Raw genomic sequence first — 20,171 nt, 5'->3', positions numbered from 1 at the left:
GCATTGATTCCTTCCTTTATTAAAAAGATTTTGCTACACTCAGACTCCGTGCTTGCGAGAGGGGAAGTATTGCCTCCTAGAGGTGCCCGGGAGGTGTGGTATGTAAGTGTCCCAGGTCACTGGGTGGGGGCTCAAGCCGGTTATGCATTGTGTTACTGAAACGGAACCCCTGGATACTGAACCCGGCCCTTGTTGCTGCCAACTCAGAGGGGCAGAAGGGAACCCCTGGATACTGAACCCGGCCCTTGTTGCTGCCAACTCAGAGGGGCAGAAGGGTTACATCAATATATTTGAAAATGTAGAAAACATCCAAAAATTACAATAAATTTAAATTGGTATTCTATTAACGGTATGATTAAAACTATGATTAATTGCAACTGTTTTTATCTCATGATCAATTGTGATTATTTTTTAAATCATTTGACAGCCCTACTTGTTTGTGTATATATAACAACACCCTGCCACAAAAATATTTCCTTCTTTCTTCCCATATGTGGTAGGAGGCTGAATCAGGTAGGAGCAGGTGCAGGACATATTATATTTGATTTTTGGATGAGTGACCTTTTTAATGTCTAATACTGCAAAACTCTTTAAGCTAAAAACACTTGTTTCATAACATTGGGGAGCTTGGAATCCCAGCTTGCAAGTAGTATGCTGATTCCCTCCTCTTGTCCACTGGTGTATCTCCACTGAGGTCAATGGAATTACTCCTGGTTTGCACCAAGGAAAATGAAAGGAGAACCGGGACCTTTAATTCTAACTTTCGCTGGTATTGCGATATCAAACCTTTAAATCTCATCACCCTAATTTATAGTAAATCGACATGGCATATTTCTTAAGAGGTTTATTAAAATTTATTAGCAGTAGTTTTCCTCTCTCTTATTTTGTACAGTTAAACCTATAGTACTGAAGCAAACTGGATTTCCAGACCAGAAGTACAAAAAATAGTCAAAAGACCATTTAAAAACATTCTCAAAATTGTTTTTTTGTGAAACAACCAGCATTGGCAAAGTAGAGAAGAGTGTGGTATGGGGATGAAGGCTTTATTAACATCTGTTTGGAATAACTGACTTGTGGCTTTGCCACTGATGAGTAATGTGATCATCGCAAACTCGTGTCAATAAATCCTTCATATTGCCACACACCGCCATGTACTCCAAGATACATTCAGTGCCTAATATAAAGGGTATGTGTGCTACTGATTTTCGGGGGGCAGTTCCCCACGAAAAATATGTTTTAGATCCTGGCTGTTGTTCCTCATTGTTTCACATTTGGATTCTCTCCATCCTGCAGCCTAGTTTCGTCCTGCTTCTCTCTTGCTGAATTTCCTGGGACTCTGACAGGAGTCATGTGTAAATGACACCACAGCGTGAGTGTCTTGCTGGGTGTTTTGCCCATCCCATGAAAAGTTCAGTAGATTATTATTACGTTAACAGCTGCCAAGTTTGATTCACCATGGGTATCAATAATGCTGTTGCAAAGTGAGTAGAAGACTTGTGATAAAGTATGAAGTCCCACTGGGATTAGGTATGGCAGGATGTCATGGTGTAACTGTCCCCTTCAAGGGGAGAAGGGGCTAGTCCCCCTCCCCCAGTCATAAATAATTAGCTGCTTCCCTGGCTGAGGGGATGGGGACTAAGGGGGTCAGGTGATAGGCTAATGAACAGCTGGTCCTCATAAAAGAGCTGAAAGAGCTCAGTTAGGGAGGAATCACTCCTGCCGAAGCCCTGAGCCAGGATCTGCAGAAAGTTGGGTACTCCAGAGGAACCAGCCTGGGGGCCAGTGCTCTATTGTGGAGCAGGGAAGGATGCAAAAGCTCAACAGGGGCTGAGAACGGTACTTCAGGTGAACTAGCCTGGAAGGCTGAATGTTCTATACTGGAGCAGGGAAAGGGTAGAAAGGTAGCCCAGAGGAATAGGGGCTCGTAGGTCAAGCTGAAGAAAAGCCCACCAGGGCGGAAGAACCTTTTTGTTTGTTGGACCTTTTCTTACCCCAGAAGGAGTTACATTTGTTTGTGACTTGGCTGGAGGGCCAAGCTACATCTCGTAACTGACCGATATGTGGAAGGCTAAGAAGACCTACCTCAAGGAAGGAAACCAAGGCAGGAAGCACTGGCTGTGCCACACTTAAGCAATAGGAGGCTATACGAGACAACCACAAGGTCTCAGAACTGGGGGAGTACGTGCTGAACGAGAGAAAGCACACACAAAGTATTTCTGCTGATCTGAGAGAGATTTCCTGAACATATAATAGAGAATACTGTCAGAACCGGAAAACAGATTTTCAACCCAGGAAAATATTTAAGTGCTACTACAATATGGAGCCATAACCTCAGTGAGTTAAGAATGAAGTGATAACATTAACTGAGAATTACTCTTATTTCACGGATTAAATCAAAGCCTCAGTGTCAATGGAGCTATTCAGATTCATCCATTGTATAAGGTACTTCTCTTGAGGTCATTTTCACTTTAGAGCTTGGTAAATAAAGTGTCTGGAACTCTGACAGTTTTATACCTTTGCCAATCTTTAAATAAAAAATGGCTGAATCACTTTTAAGTATTCTTTTGTAAGGAAAATATTGCATCTGGACTGACAACCTCTGTACCAAATTTCCTCCCAAAGTGACTTCAAATGCCTGTTTATAAACCTCTACAATGAAAACTGACATACCATGAACTATAGCTGAACACAAGTTGCCTCTAGAACATATACAGTATGTCTACACTACAGACAGACACCCATGGGTGGCCTGTGCTTGCTGACTCAGGCTCTGGCTAAGGGGCTGTTTAATTGCAGTTCAGATGTTTGGGCTTGGGCTGCAGCCTGAGCTTGGGGACTGTCCTACCTCGCAGGGTCTGAGCCTGAATGTCTAGAAAGCAATTAAACAGCCCTTTAGCCTGAGTCCCACAAGCACAATCCAGCTGGTACAGGCCAGCCGTTGGGTTTTAATTTCAGTGTAGATATACCCATGGAAACATGTTCCATTTACAGCGGCTAGTACTTGATAACCATTCCCAGGTTTGGAACCATTTCCACTCTTTGTATTAGCATTTCTTGTAAAAGTGAAGAGGTGAACCCCTCTGATTTTTCACTCCAATATTGAACGATGATTGGTTGGAATTATAAATCTGGTACTGTTCTATATTGTCTGGTTTCTAAAAGCATTACCCTCTCCGTGATAATTCCCTTGGCAAAGGGACTGGATGGCTGAAGAGTTTGGCAGCAGAATGGAGCCTTAAGCACTTAGGGCATCAGTCAAAATGCAGCCATGTTGGAAATGAACAATAGCTATCGTTATGTGATGGCTGATGTTTAGTGGCTTAAAAGGAATGAGTTGAGGGGCATTATTATGTTTGTAATGCTGTAGCACCCGCAAGCCCCAGTCAGGATTGTGGACCTGTTGTGGTGGGCACTGTTCAGAGGCAAACTACATGACAGTCCCCTGCACTGAAGAGTTTACATTCAGATAGCAACCGAAAGGTCTGCAAAGGGCATTATAAGCAGGGGGCATTCCCATGCTGCTTCTACCGCAGTACACACGTGTATCTGTGTGGGTCTTTTCCAGACTTAATCCTTTCCTAGAGTTGCTTTTATTGTTATCTAGAACAACAACAACAAAACATAAGCCTTAACCTAAACTTCCTCCTGTTCCTCAAGAATTGTTTTCCCTAAAGGACCCCTCTGTCCCTGCCCTGTTCTCTCTACTGGAGAAAGCTCCTTTTATACTCCTTTGTTTGAAGATAATAGGACACTTCTAAACTGACACCAGAATGATTTAGCAAAAATAACTGCATCTTTGTACAGGGTTGGTCCTAGAACCATGAATCAGGATGAATCACCGAAAAAGTTCTGCATCTCTGTGTATGAGACATCAAAACAGTTAAAACAAAAGCCCACCTTTACACAGTCTGTTGTAAGCCTGATTCCTAACATTACTGCTAAATTTATAAATTCTTACCTAATTAGCATTGGCCTACAACAGTATTTGTCTGTCGAGTCATCCACAACACCCTCCAGTTGTCTTCATTTGGCTCTTATACAGGGGAAGTGCACTCAGAGTCCTACTGTTAACTTCGGTGGAGGTAGGCTGAGGCCCTGTATGTAAAAGTTGCCCTCCTGCTGGTACCAGGATACTGGAAGATGGGTGGGATGTTGGCAGGTTTCCACAAAAGGAGTTCTCTGAGTCTGTATTCTGTTTTTCTTCAAAGTTCTACTGAGAGACCTGAGCATCTCCTGCAGTTGTTTGCTTCTACTACTCCTGCTTTCATCCCCCTCCCTGTTTTTATCTTTCACCAGTGTACAGGTCTAAACAAGGTTAATAATTACTGTCTGTAAAGCCATTCTGCCCATAGCCTCCAAGGCCCTGAAGCAGGTAATATGCCACCTGTTACCCAGCTAGCTTTCGAGTGAGGAAACTTCCAATGTGCCAGACTGGTCCTGGGTCCAAAGGGCTATTATGGTTCTTAAGATTTAAAAAAAACCTGCCTTTTCTCAGAGACTGCACCAGTCATCCTTGTCTGATAGAGAAAGCTTTGTTCTGATGTGGGGTCTCACTTGGGACATCCTTTGAGTCTTGCCAAGATCTTAAACACACAGAACCATCACTGTTATCCAATCAGTGAAAGATCCTTAATGTCTCCAGTTTCACAGCCAGCTGGTAAATGCATACCTGCAATACAGGCAGGGAATTGGACACCTCTCAAGCTTGAATCAGTGTCAATTGTTTACAAAGTCTCATGGGCCTCTGTGGTTGAACCATGTTGTCCTTAATGTGTATTAATGACCTGCCTGCTGCTGCATATGGATTGAAACCTGTGGTGTGCTTTGCTGTGCAATAAATATTCCAAAGGGCTATTATGGTTCTTAAGATTTAAAAAAAACAGAATCTAAATCACTGCAGGAGACAGAAAAAGAAATTTTGCTGTCATTGAAACGTTGTGGATTGTTACTACATACTTACTGCGGCACTTTGAGGTGATATCATTAAGAGCCAGGAGCCTTGCAAAAATAACCATTTGCCAAAGATTTCCTACAAAATTAATCAAAAACGCCTTATAGAAAGTATTCTCTGCTTTTGTCCTAAACATTCAGCACCCTCCCCATTTGGAGTTGTTAAAGAAAACTTATCTTTTTATCAGATATTTATTCCTTGGGCTCAGACTGGGGCTGCTCATTTTCAGAGTGGAGATATGACTTCCGATGCCTTCTCTATGCTTCTGTGCCCTGGTACGTTGCAAAAATCTCTGTAATATAAAGAATTGGGATCTTCGCACAGAGTATTCAAAATTTCTCAGACTTTATTTTTTCTGTAAGAAGTTTCTAGTTCTTTTCTGTGAAGTTATCATTGACATCCTTGGGACTGGCCCTAGGTATCTGAGAGACCTCCTCTCCATCCGTGACCATGACTCTCCATGAAAGCTGTTGTCTGCCAGAATGATGACAAAACCAACCATTTTCTGAACAAGTGCAAAAACTCATTTCTTCAGTTTAATTTTCTCTCAATTTCTCCATGCACAAGATCATAGACACACAACACACCAACTCATACCCAAACAAACAAAAAATCTTTAAATTAATCAAGCTACTTCTCCTATAGGAAGAAAGAGAGAATGAGATAGAAATTTATTTCTGTTTTAAATAGTTAGCAGTGCTAGATACTACAGTGATGGGGCCACATGATAGACAATGTACACTAGTACACAGTAGCTGTCCAGAGTCTGTTGCCATAAAGATAAACCACAAGAGTGCTCACTTCCCTCATTTAAAGAGGCACAGAAGGGTAAGTGGAATACAGAGATACAGTGTGGTGTTAGCGGGTGTAAGATTATATTTGAGGGCTCTATCTGAGACCCTTTCTGCTGCACTCCTGAGTCACCAAGCTAATAACTCATCCACCTCACTCTCTTTTCCAGCTCCCTCCCAAGATCCTTGTTACTGTTCTATCAGGCCTGGCCCAGTCTTCAGCCTACTGTTACTGTCAGCTTCTGATACCCAGTGAAAGACCCTGTCTCCCTTCTTATCTATTGGAGTCTCTCTTTTAAGTCCTGACTGTTCCTACTTCAGTTTTAACCTGGAGATGGCGTGTGGAATGTAATGCTTTAAATTCCCATGACTGTTCTGCCCCTGTTAGCAGTACGCTAGCTGAGGGGCTGTGCCGAGCTGACTCTTGGCCACAGACAGTGGTTAATTAATACAGAGCGCAGCGTATAGAGGAGCGTGGTCTCAGCACAGCACAAAGCTCCTTTGTTCTTTGTCTTCTTTTGTTCTCTGTCTTCATTACTGAGGGACCCTTGCTTTGCCTCCATTCAGACCTGGTTAATCTGCATCAGTTACTGAAACTTATTCTGATGAAGTCAGCTCTTCATTTTTGTTATAACACTAGCCAGCACTTTTGCCTTCTAGAGACTAACATGCAGATGAATCAAACATGGCTTTAGCCCTCTTTACTCTGGATTGTTATAATGTGTCTTTGCAATAGGCCTCACCAGTGAATCAACTAAGGCAGGCTGGAAGTGCCACTGTTTCATATTTGCCATTGTTGAGTGCCACAGCACATAAAACAAATGTTAGCTAGTTACTCTTGATTTAAAGGTATCCGCCCTTCCATGGCAGCAATTACACGTTACCAGTGTGGACATTGTGTTATCTGGTTAATATTTGTTCCTGCACTTCTCAACTATAGGTTGGTGTTCTAGGAGAGGAGGAGGAGTGGGTGAGTCTATATGAGGTGGAGAGTGAACCTGATGCCCAGATGCTGGAGATACCAAACCTCATTCCATACACTCATTACAGGTGAGAAGAGCTGGTAATTAAATGTGATGTCAACATCCTAGAAAACCGTAGCATGGAGAAGCTTTTCTATTCATAAGCAGCTGACTGTAGTTTGCAAAATGAATGAAAGGCAAAAGTTCACACCCCATAATAGTATACAACGTGTTTAGCGCATTTATATTTTAACCTATGCATAGTAAAATAACTAATCATAATGCAAAGGGAAATAGACCAACTAAATGGGGCTACTGAGTAACTTCTTAGATCAAGATGCTGAGGCCTTGTCTATACAGAAAGGATGCACTAGTTTAACTAAAACTGATTACAAATTGGTCTAGTTAAACTGTCACAATCTCCTATCTACACACTAACATCAGTTTAAAGATGCTTCTATAGTTTAAAGGTTTGCTTACAGGAATTCACCAAATTAAGATAAATCAATATATATATATAGTTTAAATCAGTTTTAGTGCATCCAATTTAATTAAACTGGTGCAGTTTTCTAGTATAAACAAGGTCTGAGAATGGGGATCCCCAATCCTAATGGAAAATGCCTATATTAAATAGTGCTCTAATGAAAGACTTAGTAATCAGGGACTTCTGGCAGCCAGGGCAAAGCAGTTTGCTACAGACACTGTCTACTTTCACACCACTGAAAGGCCTGTCACTTGGGTCACATGATACTGTGAATTGCCAAGCAATAAGATACATATGGTAAGAACTTCACCTTGTTTGTAACTAGTTCAGTACCTGTACACTAATGTTCTTAATTTTAGTAAAAAACTACCAGAGCATATTGGACTCTTCCTCCCCAAAAGAGCATATTGCCACTCAGTTGTATCTGTTACATACTCACCTGCAAAGAATTTCTAAAAGCTATTTCCAGATGTGGGTGATTTCTAATAAGGCAATTTTAGGGAAAAAAATGTATTATCGGGATGTCTTTGTAGTCTTTCATGATGACAGTGGATAGTCGTTGGGCCAAAGAAAAAGAGTGAAAAGAATTCCATAGCCTGGTAGTTAAGGCACTCATGTAGGATGTGGGAGGCACAAGTTCATATCCCTGCTCCAGTGACTCTTTAATTGTTTATATAAAAGAGGCAGCTTCAAAAGGAGAGACTGAGAGAGCCTCCTACCAGAATATCCCCATGCCCAGTGGGTAGGCCCCTCTCTGGGAATGGGGGATATCCACGTTCCATTCCTATCCCTATGTTAGGTAGAGAGGGGGACTGAGCCCAGGTTTCTCCCATCCCAGTTGAAGGCTAAAGTTAATAAGGGATGTAGCAGTACCACAACCACCTCCTCTGTGAATCTTGTCCTCCTTTCCTTTCGTCGAAATTCCTGAAAAGCGAAACAGAAACTTTCAGGGCTAAGACTTTTCAACATTGCCAAAATGTTTCATGGAGGTTCAACTCAAGCTTTTCAATTTGCTGAAAAATTTCAAAGAACATCATTTTCAGTTTGGCCCCAAACCATTTTTTCCCCAGATTGCCTGCAAAGTAAATATTCACTCATCTCTCTTCATAGGATCATTGAAAGAGATGAATTTCCCAGCTGTCACCAGATCCTTGAGGTTATCAATGGTCAGGAGAGTGCTAGAGCTGCGTAGGGTGGGACCCTCTTGCACTCCTTAGCCTGGTGGTTAGGATCCTGGCCCGGATGTGGAAGACTTAGATTTAAGTCCCTGCCTTGCCTGAATCAGAGTGGTCTGGGATAAAAAAAACCTCTGCTTTGACTCAGACAGAGTAGGGATTTAAATCTGGGTCTCCCACATCCTTGGCCAGTGCCCCACTGCCAGGCTATCTACATGCTCACGATCTCTGTCTCTCTCTGACATTTCAACACAATTCTGTTTTCATGAAAAAATTTGCAAATTTCAAAACCTCAAAAATTGAGTGCAAAACAGAGTGATCATCCTGCCAGCTCTAGTTACAGCATGCTGAAGAGACAAATCATGAGTGCTAATTATCAGTTAGACAGTCTTCATCAATTGAGCTTCTTTCCTACACTCTTTGCCAATGTTTGAATGTGAAATTAAGGATGATGTTTGTTTGATGAATTGCCTTTAATGCACTTCCTAAAGTGACCAAAGCAAATAGATAAATGGTGCTACATTGTCTAGCTCAACCCTTATCTAAGTCCAATCATTAGAGCCAGATTTCCACTGTTTAATATAAACAAATTGAACAGCTACAAGCTAGCCTCAAATATTTGGAACTGCAAGACCCTCCTGTGTTTATGTCACCTGTGGGTATCTGAAGCCTACAGCAAGTCTAAACTTTTTTGTGATTCCTTATGAAGTTGAAAAAGGGTTTCATGCCCTTATAGGGACTCCTGCTGTAGAAGAGATCATTTGGAGGAAACAGGATGGCTTTTAAGCTGTGTATCCATATTAAATAACTTAATCATTCTTGTATAGGAAAGGAGACAAGGCAGTCCACAGTGATAGATCAGCCCTCATTGAACTGACCATTGAAGGGAAATATAACTGATGCATTTCTGATATTTGTAAGGACACTATGATATCCAGATACTGATATTTGTAACACCCTTTCTGAATGTAACACAAAGGCATCTCAAGGGAAAATCAGTTAATGCTGGCATAATCTCCTCAAATTTGGTATAATTACCATAATCTCCTTATGTTGCCCATCTGTTTCTAATAGACACTAAATTAGTTTAATTTTGAGGATCTTGCCATTATTGCAGTAGTGGACAAGGCGATGAATTTAATGGGTATTCATGAGCAATGGCATTTATGTCTCAGATTGATGACAGCCTGGTTTTCTTTCATATTGGTGTAGTCCTGGGCAAGAAATAGCATTTGTTCAGTTTTCAGGTTAGCTTTGCTTTGGAATATGTTTGCATTATGCTTTCTTTATGCTTTAGATTCCGGATGAGACAGGTGAACATTGTCGGCCAAAGCCCACTCAGCCAACCATCTCGTCTCATCCAGACACTGCAGGCACCACCAGATGTTGCACCAGGGAGCGTTACTGTACGCAGTGCCAGTGAGACTAGCTTATGGATCCGATGGATGGTGAGTTAATGTAAATTGGAGAGTCTGGGGGAGATGTCAACATTTGAGGTGTCAGTTTCCCCAGAGAATGTGTCCAAAATTCATGAATTAGTTTTTCGTGCATTTGACCCAAAGAGCAACAGCAAAAATATCCCCTTTCCCAAATTGTCTGAAATCTGAGATTTATCTAAGTGCTTTACTAATCACCTCAATTCCCCACTGCCCTCGCTTACAAAGGAAATATATGCCTTGTGTAAAAGGCCAGAGATGTTAGTGCCTTAGCTTTTGAGGTTCTCCATGTCCTCAGCTTCAGTCGGCACATACAGGCAATGTGAATACTTGAGCTAATTTGCTGCTTCTTTCCGCAGAGTTCTTTATTGAGTTCTGATCACTAAAATATGATCATCTTGCAGATACTGATAAGAAAAGATGTTAGCTAGGTTGGGAATAGGGTGACCAGACAGCAAATGTGAAAAATCAGGGGGAGGGGGAGGGGATAATAGGAGCCTATATATAAGAAAAAGACCCCAAAATAGAGACTGTCCCTATAAAATTGGGACATCTGATCACCCTAGTGGGGAGCGGGCCCTTTGAGATCATTTAACAAAAAGAAAAAGGTTGATCACATGATGGTGAAGAGAAGGTGAAAGGGGTTGTCCATAGGAAAAAAACAGAAGTATGTTGTAATGATAAATTGTTAATGAACTAAAATTGTAGTAAGTTAAATCCTGCTTCTGCGTTACACTGGGTATATATCTAGAGTAACGCCCTTTATATTTAGAGAGTTACTCTGGTTTTATGCCAGTGTAACTGAGAGCAGAGTATTTCCATATATACCCACACACCACTTAGGTGGAAACTGTATCCAGGTGATCGATTGCAGAGCTATGTGAGAAATTGTGGAGCCAGATGATTAATTGCAGAGCCATTCACAAATTAATTTATCATGCACCTTTGACTTCCTCAGTTGCCCATGAAAATATCTCACTGGGATTTACTCTAATATTCTAGCTCCCTTCAAATAGTCTACTTTCTGCATTATAAATCTGACCCCAAAACAGTTCCTCCTGCTGCAGCTCCCCCCTCCCCCACAAATGTGACTAGATAGGAGCAGTAGTTCGTTGGAAAGGCGAGATTACAGCTTTCAAGTGGCACCCAGAACTTGTCTAGAACTTGAAGGGCTGAGACGTCAGACTTATAAATGGGACATTAGTATGTATAGAAAAGCTAGTACAGTTAATTTAGTCAATGAGCTGCATAACTCACTCGTGGCTTCACATATGAGTAACATGCTCATCCCTAACCCCTGCAGTCACACTTTAATAGCATATCACACCTTTATATCTGTGGTCTGTACTCTGGTTCATTCAAGAGCATTTTACGGGATTTTTAAAACCTGTAAAGCAAGACATCGTATTTACCACGAGACCAACAGTGTAGAGGTCAGAGGGAGCCACAAAACACATCTGAAAATGACCCAGTTTAGCTTTTCTACACAGCATAATGTCAGCATTTTGAAGTGTGATATCGCTGCCCTTCAAGGCCGATGAGTGAGTTTGTGACCCTTTGGGAACTTCTTTCCAACTGAATGAAGTTTACATTTCTAGTCCTACTGGACCTCAGGATAGAATACTTTAAAGCTATGAAATGTTAATATACAACAAAACCTGTTACTGAAGCAGTGTTGAATCTTGCTCATACTTGGGCTCATACAGATGTAGTTTTAAGGGGGGGAAATCCACACTCGGGTGGAGCAGGTGATGAAATTTCTGGGGCAGGTTAATTTTTCTTTTAAGTGTCTGATGCTGCTCAGGGAGTTGGAATGTTAGAATAAATCCTAGTTAGATGGATTAATAGGCAGAGGACCAGTGAAGCAGTCTGATGTGCATGATAAATTTATCACATGGCTCTGCAATTTATCACTAGTTTCCACAATTTATCCCATGGTTTTGCAATATATGGAGCGAGGGGTGTATGTAGGTGTGGGAGGGGCAGAAAGAGGTGTTGTTTGCTGTAAAATATTTAGGTAGGGTGGCATAGAAAAAAAATTAAAAATATTACATGCAAAATAAAAATATATATATAACTGGTGAACAAAGGTAAACAAAATGTATAATAAACCCTCAACCTCTCACCCCCTCCAAATTCTCTCACCTTCTTGCAGTATTTATTAAGTATATGAGTACAAAAGGCAATGACGTATGATTTGAAAAGCATAGTCTACCCATTCTGTGCAATAATTTTGTGCTCCTCTTATTATTAATGGCCAGCCTCTCCCAGATGCTCAGTATAATGGCAACCCAGAGTCGGTGGGTTACAGGATAAAATTGTGGCGTGTGGATCTGCAGTCTCCAGTGCTCATGAAGATTATCAGTGACCGGCTGGAGAGGGAATATACTGTTGAGGATCTGGAGGAGTGGGTAGAATATGAACTGCAGATTCAGGCCTTCAATGCCATCGGTGCAGGACCATGGAGTGAAGTGGTGAGAAGTTGCACACGGGAGTCTGGTAAGTAACAGGAGTATATGTGCTTCTGTGAAGAGTGGGCTCAGTGCATTTCAGTATGTTCAGCCCTTTCCCTCAACCTCTCTTTCTTGCAGATCTACTAAACCTAAAAGTGCAATCTATGGATCTGTTGGTGGTAAAAAAAAAAAAAAAAAAAAAAAAGACACATTTGCTAGCCAGGCAGCTTGTGGGGAAAGATTTTAAATGGAGTAGATAGTGACCAAAGAGGAAACTAATGATCTGAGCTATCAGTGCCAACTTCCGAAATTGTGCCTGTAGATCTGCATAAATATAACCCACATATGCACATGCTAACAAGCACGTAGAAATTGTTCTGTCCACCTGTTCTGAGTATGCAGATATTATACTAGTGTAGAGACTTCCAGTTGCCAGAAGAAAGCAGTCTCTACAATTTCAAGGCAGCAGTAAATAACTGGTAACTCTGTAGCAACAGAAGAAGCTAGATCTTGCAAAGCTGTTAGCTAGGGAACTTCAAACAGAGCTTCTTTCTCAGACTCAGCTTGCATGCCTCTGATGTAATTTGATTTTACTGCAGGTGAATAATTAGATGGAGTGACCCTACTTGGATAAAATATTCAATAGCAAAAGTGAATTACTGTTGCATGTGACCTGTATTTAAGCAAGGCTCATGTTTATTTTTCTTCAAAATCATTTAAACTCGAGTGCTCTGAAACTTAATACCGTACATGCTGTGTGTGTATGCATATCTGCATATATGTAAATATAGACAATATGTCAAAACTACCAATGGAAGCAACAGGTGCTCGGCACCTTGCATGGTTTGGTCTACTGGTTCAGGCAACTAATCTTTGAACTAACTAAAGGTAAAAGGCTAAACAAAATCTTTGAGCCCCTTCCTGTTAAAGTGTTGGGTTTTTCCTAGTAACTGGAATATTATTGCTAGAGGTATTTTAAACAAGACATGTTTGCAATGGACTTTGAGATAGCATGACCCAGCATAGAATAGTTTTGAAGACCTCCGTATCATTATAAGGAGATAATTGCATTTCCTCTTTTCTCTATTGCTGTTCAAACAATTCCTCTGAAAAATAACAGATACTGAGTTTAAGTGATTTCATAAAACCTTGGGATAATAGTGGTCCAGATCAGCCATTAAAGATCGAAAGTTCCATGTGTCTATGTCAGCATTTTCTCTCCCAGTATGAAAAAAAAATATTTAATTTGGCAAGAGATTCTAGAGGGGAAAGAATGAAAACTGGAATCAAAATGATGCTGAGCACTGATTTTGGCCATAAGGACTAGTTTGTTTGTCTGTTGGTTGTTTTTTCTTTGGTGTCTGTATCTGTTAGAATAAAGCATCTTGGTGCACAGTTAAGGATCATACATTAGGCTGCATCTTTTCAGATTAAGTGGAACAAGAAAACAAATGTTACTGGAGCAATTTGCTGTGTTGAAAACAAAAACTTCATCAAGGCTGAAATTAACCTGACAGGCCTTGTATTCATGGGCATGGCTGGGCTAAAGTGTGGGTAGGGTACACCTAAAGCCGGGGAGGGGCGCAGGGGGAGGCAGGGCGGTCATTCAAGGCAAACACAAGTCCCATCAGCCACTTCTTTCAGGGAGTGAGCATAATAGTAATACTTTATACAGAGGTGTATATGCTCACAATGCCTTACAAAAATTCTCCCAACACTCCTGTGAGGCTGGTAGAAAGTGGGTAAGAATTGTTATGCTATATTACAGATTGGGAGACATAGGTTGATTTTAACTGGGTGCTCAGCGCTCTTGACAGTCATGCCAAAGTTGACTCATCCAAAGCCACACAGGGGCAGAGCCAAGATTGGAACCTCTATTTCTCAACTGCCCGTGCAGAGCTCTAATCACTAGCCCAGGGTGTCAAGTATCAGAGGGGTAGCAGTTGAGGTGCTAGAAGAGGGCCTCATCCTCCCTGATTGAACTTACCTCATTATCTCTAGACTGATTCTTGCCTGCATATTTATACCTGCCTCTGGAAATTTCCACTGCATGCCTCTGACGAAGTGAGTATTCAGCCATGAAAGCTCATACTCCAATACGTCTGCTAGTCTATAAGGTGCAACGGGACTCTTTGTTGCTTTCCAGCCCAAGGTGGCAGCCTGACAAGTGAGTTCAGGCACTAAACTCGCTCTTGTTATCCTATAGGTCAGTGCAGCTGGATGTGTCCATGATCTTTATTAAAAAGAAAAATTGCATCTGGATGACTGTTTATTCTAAGATGTGTGATTATGTCACTGTTAGCTGAGCACACATTCTAACAATAAGTTACATATCACGGCAGCTATCTGTCTTAATGCATTTCATTACAAAGAAGGCTAGAGGCAACCAAACAGGCTGAGCATGGAGAAGCAGTACTGGGATAGGTTGGGGGATGGCTTAAGGGTAGACAGCAGGAAGGATGAACATGAAGGGAAGATCCACATCCTGGATACAATGAAAGGTTGTTGAAGAGGGGAGAGAGATGAATTTGGGCTTCAAAAAAGAAAGATTTTATTGATCCAAAATGTTTTCATCCAAAATGAACTTAAATAATTCAGTTAATTTCACTGTGTAATATAATCATAGAATGACAATTTACAAACTGTTTCCACTCATTGTGATGGGAATTGGTTTTCAGGATTACATATTTCAACTACAGAAATGCTAACTAGACCTTGATAGTGTTCACGCAACCTTGATTCAAATGTTTCTTTCTTGATCCATAACCTCATGTGTTCATATAATTCATCTCAAATGCACCAATCTATTGCCCTAGTATTTGTGGGCTTATAGTGCTTCCTGATTACATGGATGTGCATAGCCACTTGTCTTACAAAATCAGCTGTTACACAAGCACAGTCACGTGTCTGTGGGAGGATCAAGCTCTTAGTGTTTCAGACATTGACCTTCATGAAGCAGTTAAGATGCTGAGATAAAGCATTGCTTTACTGCAGAAATAGGGCGAAATCCTCAGCTGGTGTAAAGAAGCATTGCTCCATTGTAGCTGATGGAGCTATATCAATTTACACTGGCTGAGGATCTGGCCTATAATGTCTAACTCACTTTATAGACAAAGGGTTTTATGGTGCAACACTATTATTTTTACCATAGCCATAGGTCTGAAGCATCATCTCTAACTAACATAAGATGTACAAATTATCAGCTTTATTTTTACTTTCAAAATGTGACTGGTTCAGTTAACTTAAGTGAGCTAATACAAGGAACCAGTGGACCACTCCATGGTGTGGCATCTTTTAAGACAGTTGAACTTTCCTGGAAAAATCCAAAATAGAGACCAATGGATTGTAAGGATTGTCACTGACACAGATAAAGGGATGAACTATTAACCTTTGTTGCATTTACAGTATGAGACAGGGCAGGGATGTATGGTTCCACCACAGTGAGGTACTCCAGGTATAATGGACAGAATGAGCTATGGTGATGGTGAACGTAGCTGCAAAACCATGAGCTTCTGCTAAGGTCCAGTGAAAAATACCAGTAGATTCTCTGTAGTTTCCCATGTCTAATCACGCAAAGTACCCCATGCAATTGGTATTACTTCTAACTACCTCATGGAGAACAGTAGATTGTCTCAACATTTAGCTTCAACTTTTTGTGTCTTTCACTTTATACTTTTGAGACTTTTCAGCATTGTTTTCTGTTTGTGGCACCCGGTGAAAAACAACCATAAATTCAATCACCTTATCACTAAACACAATACATAAACACACATATTCACATCCCCTGTCTAATGATCATCTTGAATCTGATTCCCCTTTGGAATAGAAACATGACCATCAAAAAAAGATTTGCAGTGGAGTGCCAGAACAGACACAAACTAAAGGTTTGGTAAGCACTTGACATGTAGAAAGATTTGCCATTTAGGTATTGTGCTTACATTCCTAAGGTAATATTTGGGGAAATATTTGCCTTGTCCATTACTGAGAGGTGAGAGAGAGCATCAAGAGGCTGGGCTAGCAAATCTTCAGAAAGCTCCATTTCCTGCATTGTTAGACTCCTGCTAGCAGTAATAAGTGATTATATACACAACCTAAAGATGCATGCATGCACTGTGAGCACAACTTCAGCTGCAACCTTCTGTGAACTCTGGAGAACTTATGCCAGCTGACGAAAAAGCAAAAGATTATTCATAAAAATAAAGTCTTCTCTTGTAAAAAGAAATAATTCAAAGCAGAGAAAATATGAATAAATGCAGCTGGAAAAGGGCTGCTTTCCTTTACACTTATTCTGGTTCCTTTCCCTCTCCCACCAAAGTAATTCATGTGGGAGTAGCTCTTTGTGAAGATCTACAGATAAAGTTATGGCAGAGATCCAAAGACATTCATGGCTCCTGGCAATCTGTTTTCCTTTAACATAATTATATCCTTGTGGGGCATAAATTTAGAAGAAGATAAAAAACACTTCAGCATAGGAAGGAGGAAAAAAATCTGATTTCAGTCTGCTGCATTGTCGTGTGACGGTGCTGTGTTTCTGATGTCCTAGGTAATTGGTAACAGGGAAATGGTTTCAGAAATGACTGTATATGCGGTTAACCTTCAGTGCACCGGGATGTGGATTGGTGAATTTTTTTTCCAATATATATTCTTGTCTCATACTCATTATACTGTTCTTGCTGCTTGCAGCCTCCGGAGCTAGCCCTCCATAATAGCTTTTCTTCTGCTTTCAGTTTGGACTGCAAAGAGAGTGCTGGCTTTTTCAGGGGCATTGCGCTTCCTTGATGATGCACTCAAAACCTTATTCAAGTCTTCTTTTCCACGTGTGCTGTATAACATTCTCTTCCTTGGCAAATGAGTGTTCTCTGATGCTTGACAGGTGTATCATGCTTTTAAAAAGATTATGCCCTTCACCCATTAGAAATGCACAGAAAAAAAGATGAAAGGGACAAAATAAAATCTTGTTTGTTGAACCCTTAAAAGCAGCCTCCCAAATTTAATTGCATAACTGCATGGTGTTAAAGTTGTGGGTGTGTGGTTCTTCTGTGATGCCTGGAGAGGTAAAGTAGTGAGAGGATGCAGAATCCCTCTGCTTTCAGGTCAATGAGGAGTCAGTAATTTAGTTCCAGTCATATTTCTAGTTTCATAAGGCCTGATAATCACATTTTATAATTTAAATGAAATAGGCATATCTTTCTTTTATACCCTGCTGATCCAAGCCAAGCTCCTCAGTGATCGATTTACAACATTGTCATTTTGTACATTACACCCTAATCAAAAGGCTTGGAGGTTGGAGCAGTCCTCAGTGAATCAGGAGGTCTGGGCTCAATCCAGAGGCTGAAATTATTCCCAATTCGACACAAGATGCTATAATTTCCTTTCAGAGAACATAGGAAGCAGGACAGATGTAAAACGTCTTGTTGGAACAGATTTGCACCTTCAGATAAATTCCTGATATATAAGGATCTCTGGCTTTCAACACAGGGAAATAAAACATGTGACAGAGATATTGAGAAAGATATTTACATTAGTCCAATGGTAACTTGACTCTAATTATTACAAAGTATATAGAATGCTAAGCGTTTAAATCCCAATTTCCATCTTTATTATTATTTTATAAAAATAAAACAAATGAGCACCCAGCAATGGACTGTCCATAGTTTAACTCTTTGGTTGTTCACAAATGTCATGGTCTGCAGGAAGACTTAGTGAGAAATTAGGGTAGAAGGAGGGATAGAGCTAGGAAAAATAGGATGAGATTTAAGAGGGGGAAATATAGGGTGAATATCAGAGAAAATGGACTTTTATCTGTTTTAGGTTGTGGAGAAGTCTTGCAACGGACTGAAAACTAAACTAAACAAGACAGAAGACAGATTGTTCTGTAGGGAACAATCCTGAGCTGGAGGGGTGATGAAGTAGGTGACGTAATAGGAAAGACTGGTCTCTAATGTCTGTCTATGATTCCATATGATTGCAGTTCCTTCTGCTCCCCCTGAGAATGTGTCAGCTGAAGCAGTAAGCTCCACCCAGATCCTACTGACATGGATATCAGTACCTGAACCAGAGCAAAATGGACTTATTCTGGGCTACAAGGTACACAATCGAGGTTTTAATACAATTTGCTAGGCTGTTTTTCCATTTGATAGTTATTATCTACCAGATGCATATTAATTTACCCATTTCTCTTTTGAGAAGGGTCAGGAAATATTCTCTTTCTTTGGAGGATGATCTGATTGGTTTAGGATATGTCTGCGCTTGGAGCTGGAGATATAAACTACACTAGCTCTGGTCAAGCTAGCATGCTAAAAATAGAGTGTTGTCACGGTGACGTGAACAGCAGGAGTGGGCTAGGTACCCCAACTTCATGCCTAGTGTCTCAGATGGGTTGGTACTTGGGGCGGCTAGCTTCTCCTGTTGCTCATATCGCACATCTACATTCTGTTTTAAAGCATGCAAACTCAATCAGAGCTAGCATGGGTATGTCTCCTTGAATTGGAATTTACACCTGCCACTCGAAGTGGAGACCACAGAAAGGGATATCAGTCAAGATCCTAGAACGGGCTTGCTCATACTCACCTCATCATCCCAGATCATTGCAATTCAGTCACCAGAGATGAGGGCAAAGTATCCAGCAGAGTTGTGTTCTTTCTAACAATGCCTTCTGTCTTCTGAAGTCGTAATCTCTCAGGTTCAAGCATGCAGCATCACTGATTTCCCCTCACATTCCCAGCAGTTCATGGCTTACCTTCTGAGTTATATACAGCCAGTGCTCAGGTCTATGGGATTACTTGTTTGCTCTGTGCAAAAAAGCCCAGTTGAGTCTGTTGCTTTATATTTTAAGACCAGGAAGAACCCAAAATACATACAATCTTTCTTGTAATCCTTTTGGATATTGATTGATAACCATACTTTTTCTGTTGTTTTTATTCTTGCAGATTCTGTTTAAAGCAAAAGATTTGGACTCTGAACTAAAGACCCAAATAGTTAGAGGTAACCACACACAGAGTGTCCTGCTGGCCAGCTTGAGGAAATACGTTCTTTATGAGATTCAGGTGCTGGCATTCACACGTATTGGAGATGGGGTCCCTAACTTCCCTCCAGTCATAGAGAGAACCAAGGATGATGGTGAGTTTATGGGTCGCTCAAGTGTTCTTCCCATTCATTCTAGCATTTCTTTTTAAAATAAAAGCTTTTTTCATTATGCAAACTTTAAAATATAGCCTAGATTTGCTTGCAATTTTAAACAAAGAATCTGATCCTTGGCTAGTGTCAATTAGCACAGCATTCGGGGCAAGCTGAGGTTCTGGGCCCAAAAACTGAAAACATTTTCCCCCTTAATTGGCAAAAGCAGAAAACTACATTTCTCATTCATTCAAACCTCAGAGAGCTAGTTCCAGGCTGGAGTGAAGTTTGACAGCCCAGTTATGAACTTCTACAGTACTGCCATCTCAGCACTAAAACAAGAAATGCTGTAATAGGACACAATAAAAATCTAGTATCAGAGGGGTAGCCGTGTTAGTCTGGATCTGTAAAAGCAGCAGAGAATCCTGTGGCACCTTATAGACTAACAGACGTTTTGGAGCGTGAGCTTTCGTGGGGTGAATACCCACTCGCTTCGTCAGACGCAGGAGTGGAAATTTCCAGGGCAGGTTATATATATGCTAGCAAGCAAGCAGAGATAAAAGGTTAGTTCAATCAGGGAGGGGTGAGGCCCTGTTCTACGAGTAGAGGTGTGAAAACCAAGGAGGAGAAACTGGTTTGTAATTGGCAAGCCATTCACAGTCTTTGTTTAGTCCAGAGCTGATGGTGTCAATTTGCAGAGGAACTGAAGCTCAGCAGTTCTCTTTGAAGTCTGGTCCTGAAGTTTTTTGCTGCAAGATAGCCACCTTAAGGTCTGGCTATAGTGTGGCCAGGGGGTTGAAGTG

General features: G+C 41.0%; 1 protein-coding gene across 2 annotated transcripts in view; it reads left to right on the top strand.

Annotated features, from left to right (window-relative positions):
• The window catches only part of SDK1 (sidekick cell adhesion molecule 1), a 662,005-nt gene that overhangs the window by 543,142 nt on the left and 98,692 nt on the right, over positions 1-20,171 (top strand). For both annotated transcript variants that reach the window (XM_075069178.1, XM_032767751.2), the window contains exons 23-27: positions 6,683-6,792; positions 9,661-9,811; positions 12,061-12,298; positions 18,224-18,339; positions 19,182-19,371. In XM_075069178.1, coding sequence (XP_074925279.1) covers positions 6,683-6,792; positions 9,661-9,811; positions 12,061-12,298; positions 18,224-18,339; positions 19,182-19,371 — 805 coding nt within the window. The remainder of the gene's footprint in view (positions 1-6,682; positions 6,793-9,660; positions 9,812-12,060; positions 12,299-18,223; positions 18,340-19,181; positions 19,372-20,171) is intronic.

The sequence above is a fragment of the Chelonoidis abingdonii genome, chromosome 9 (genome assembly GCF_003597395.2).
Source record: "Chelonoidis abingdonii isolate Lonesome George chromosome 9, CheloAbing_2.0, whole genome shotgun sequence".
NCBI classification, from domain to species: domain Eukaryota; kingdom Metazoa; phylum Chordata; order Testudines; family Testudinidae; genus Chelonoidis; species Chelonoidis abingdonii.
The sequence above is the reverse complement of the archived record's forward strand: the minus strand, read 5'-3'. Positions and strand labels throughout refer to the sequence as shown.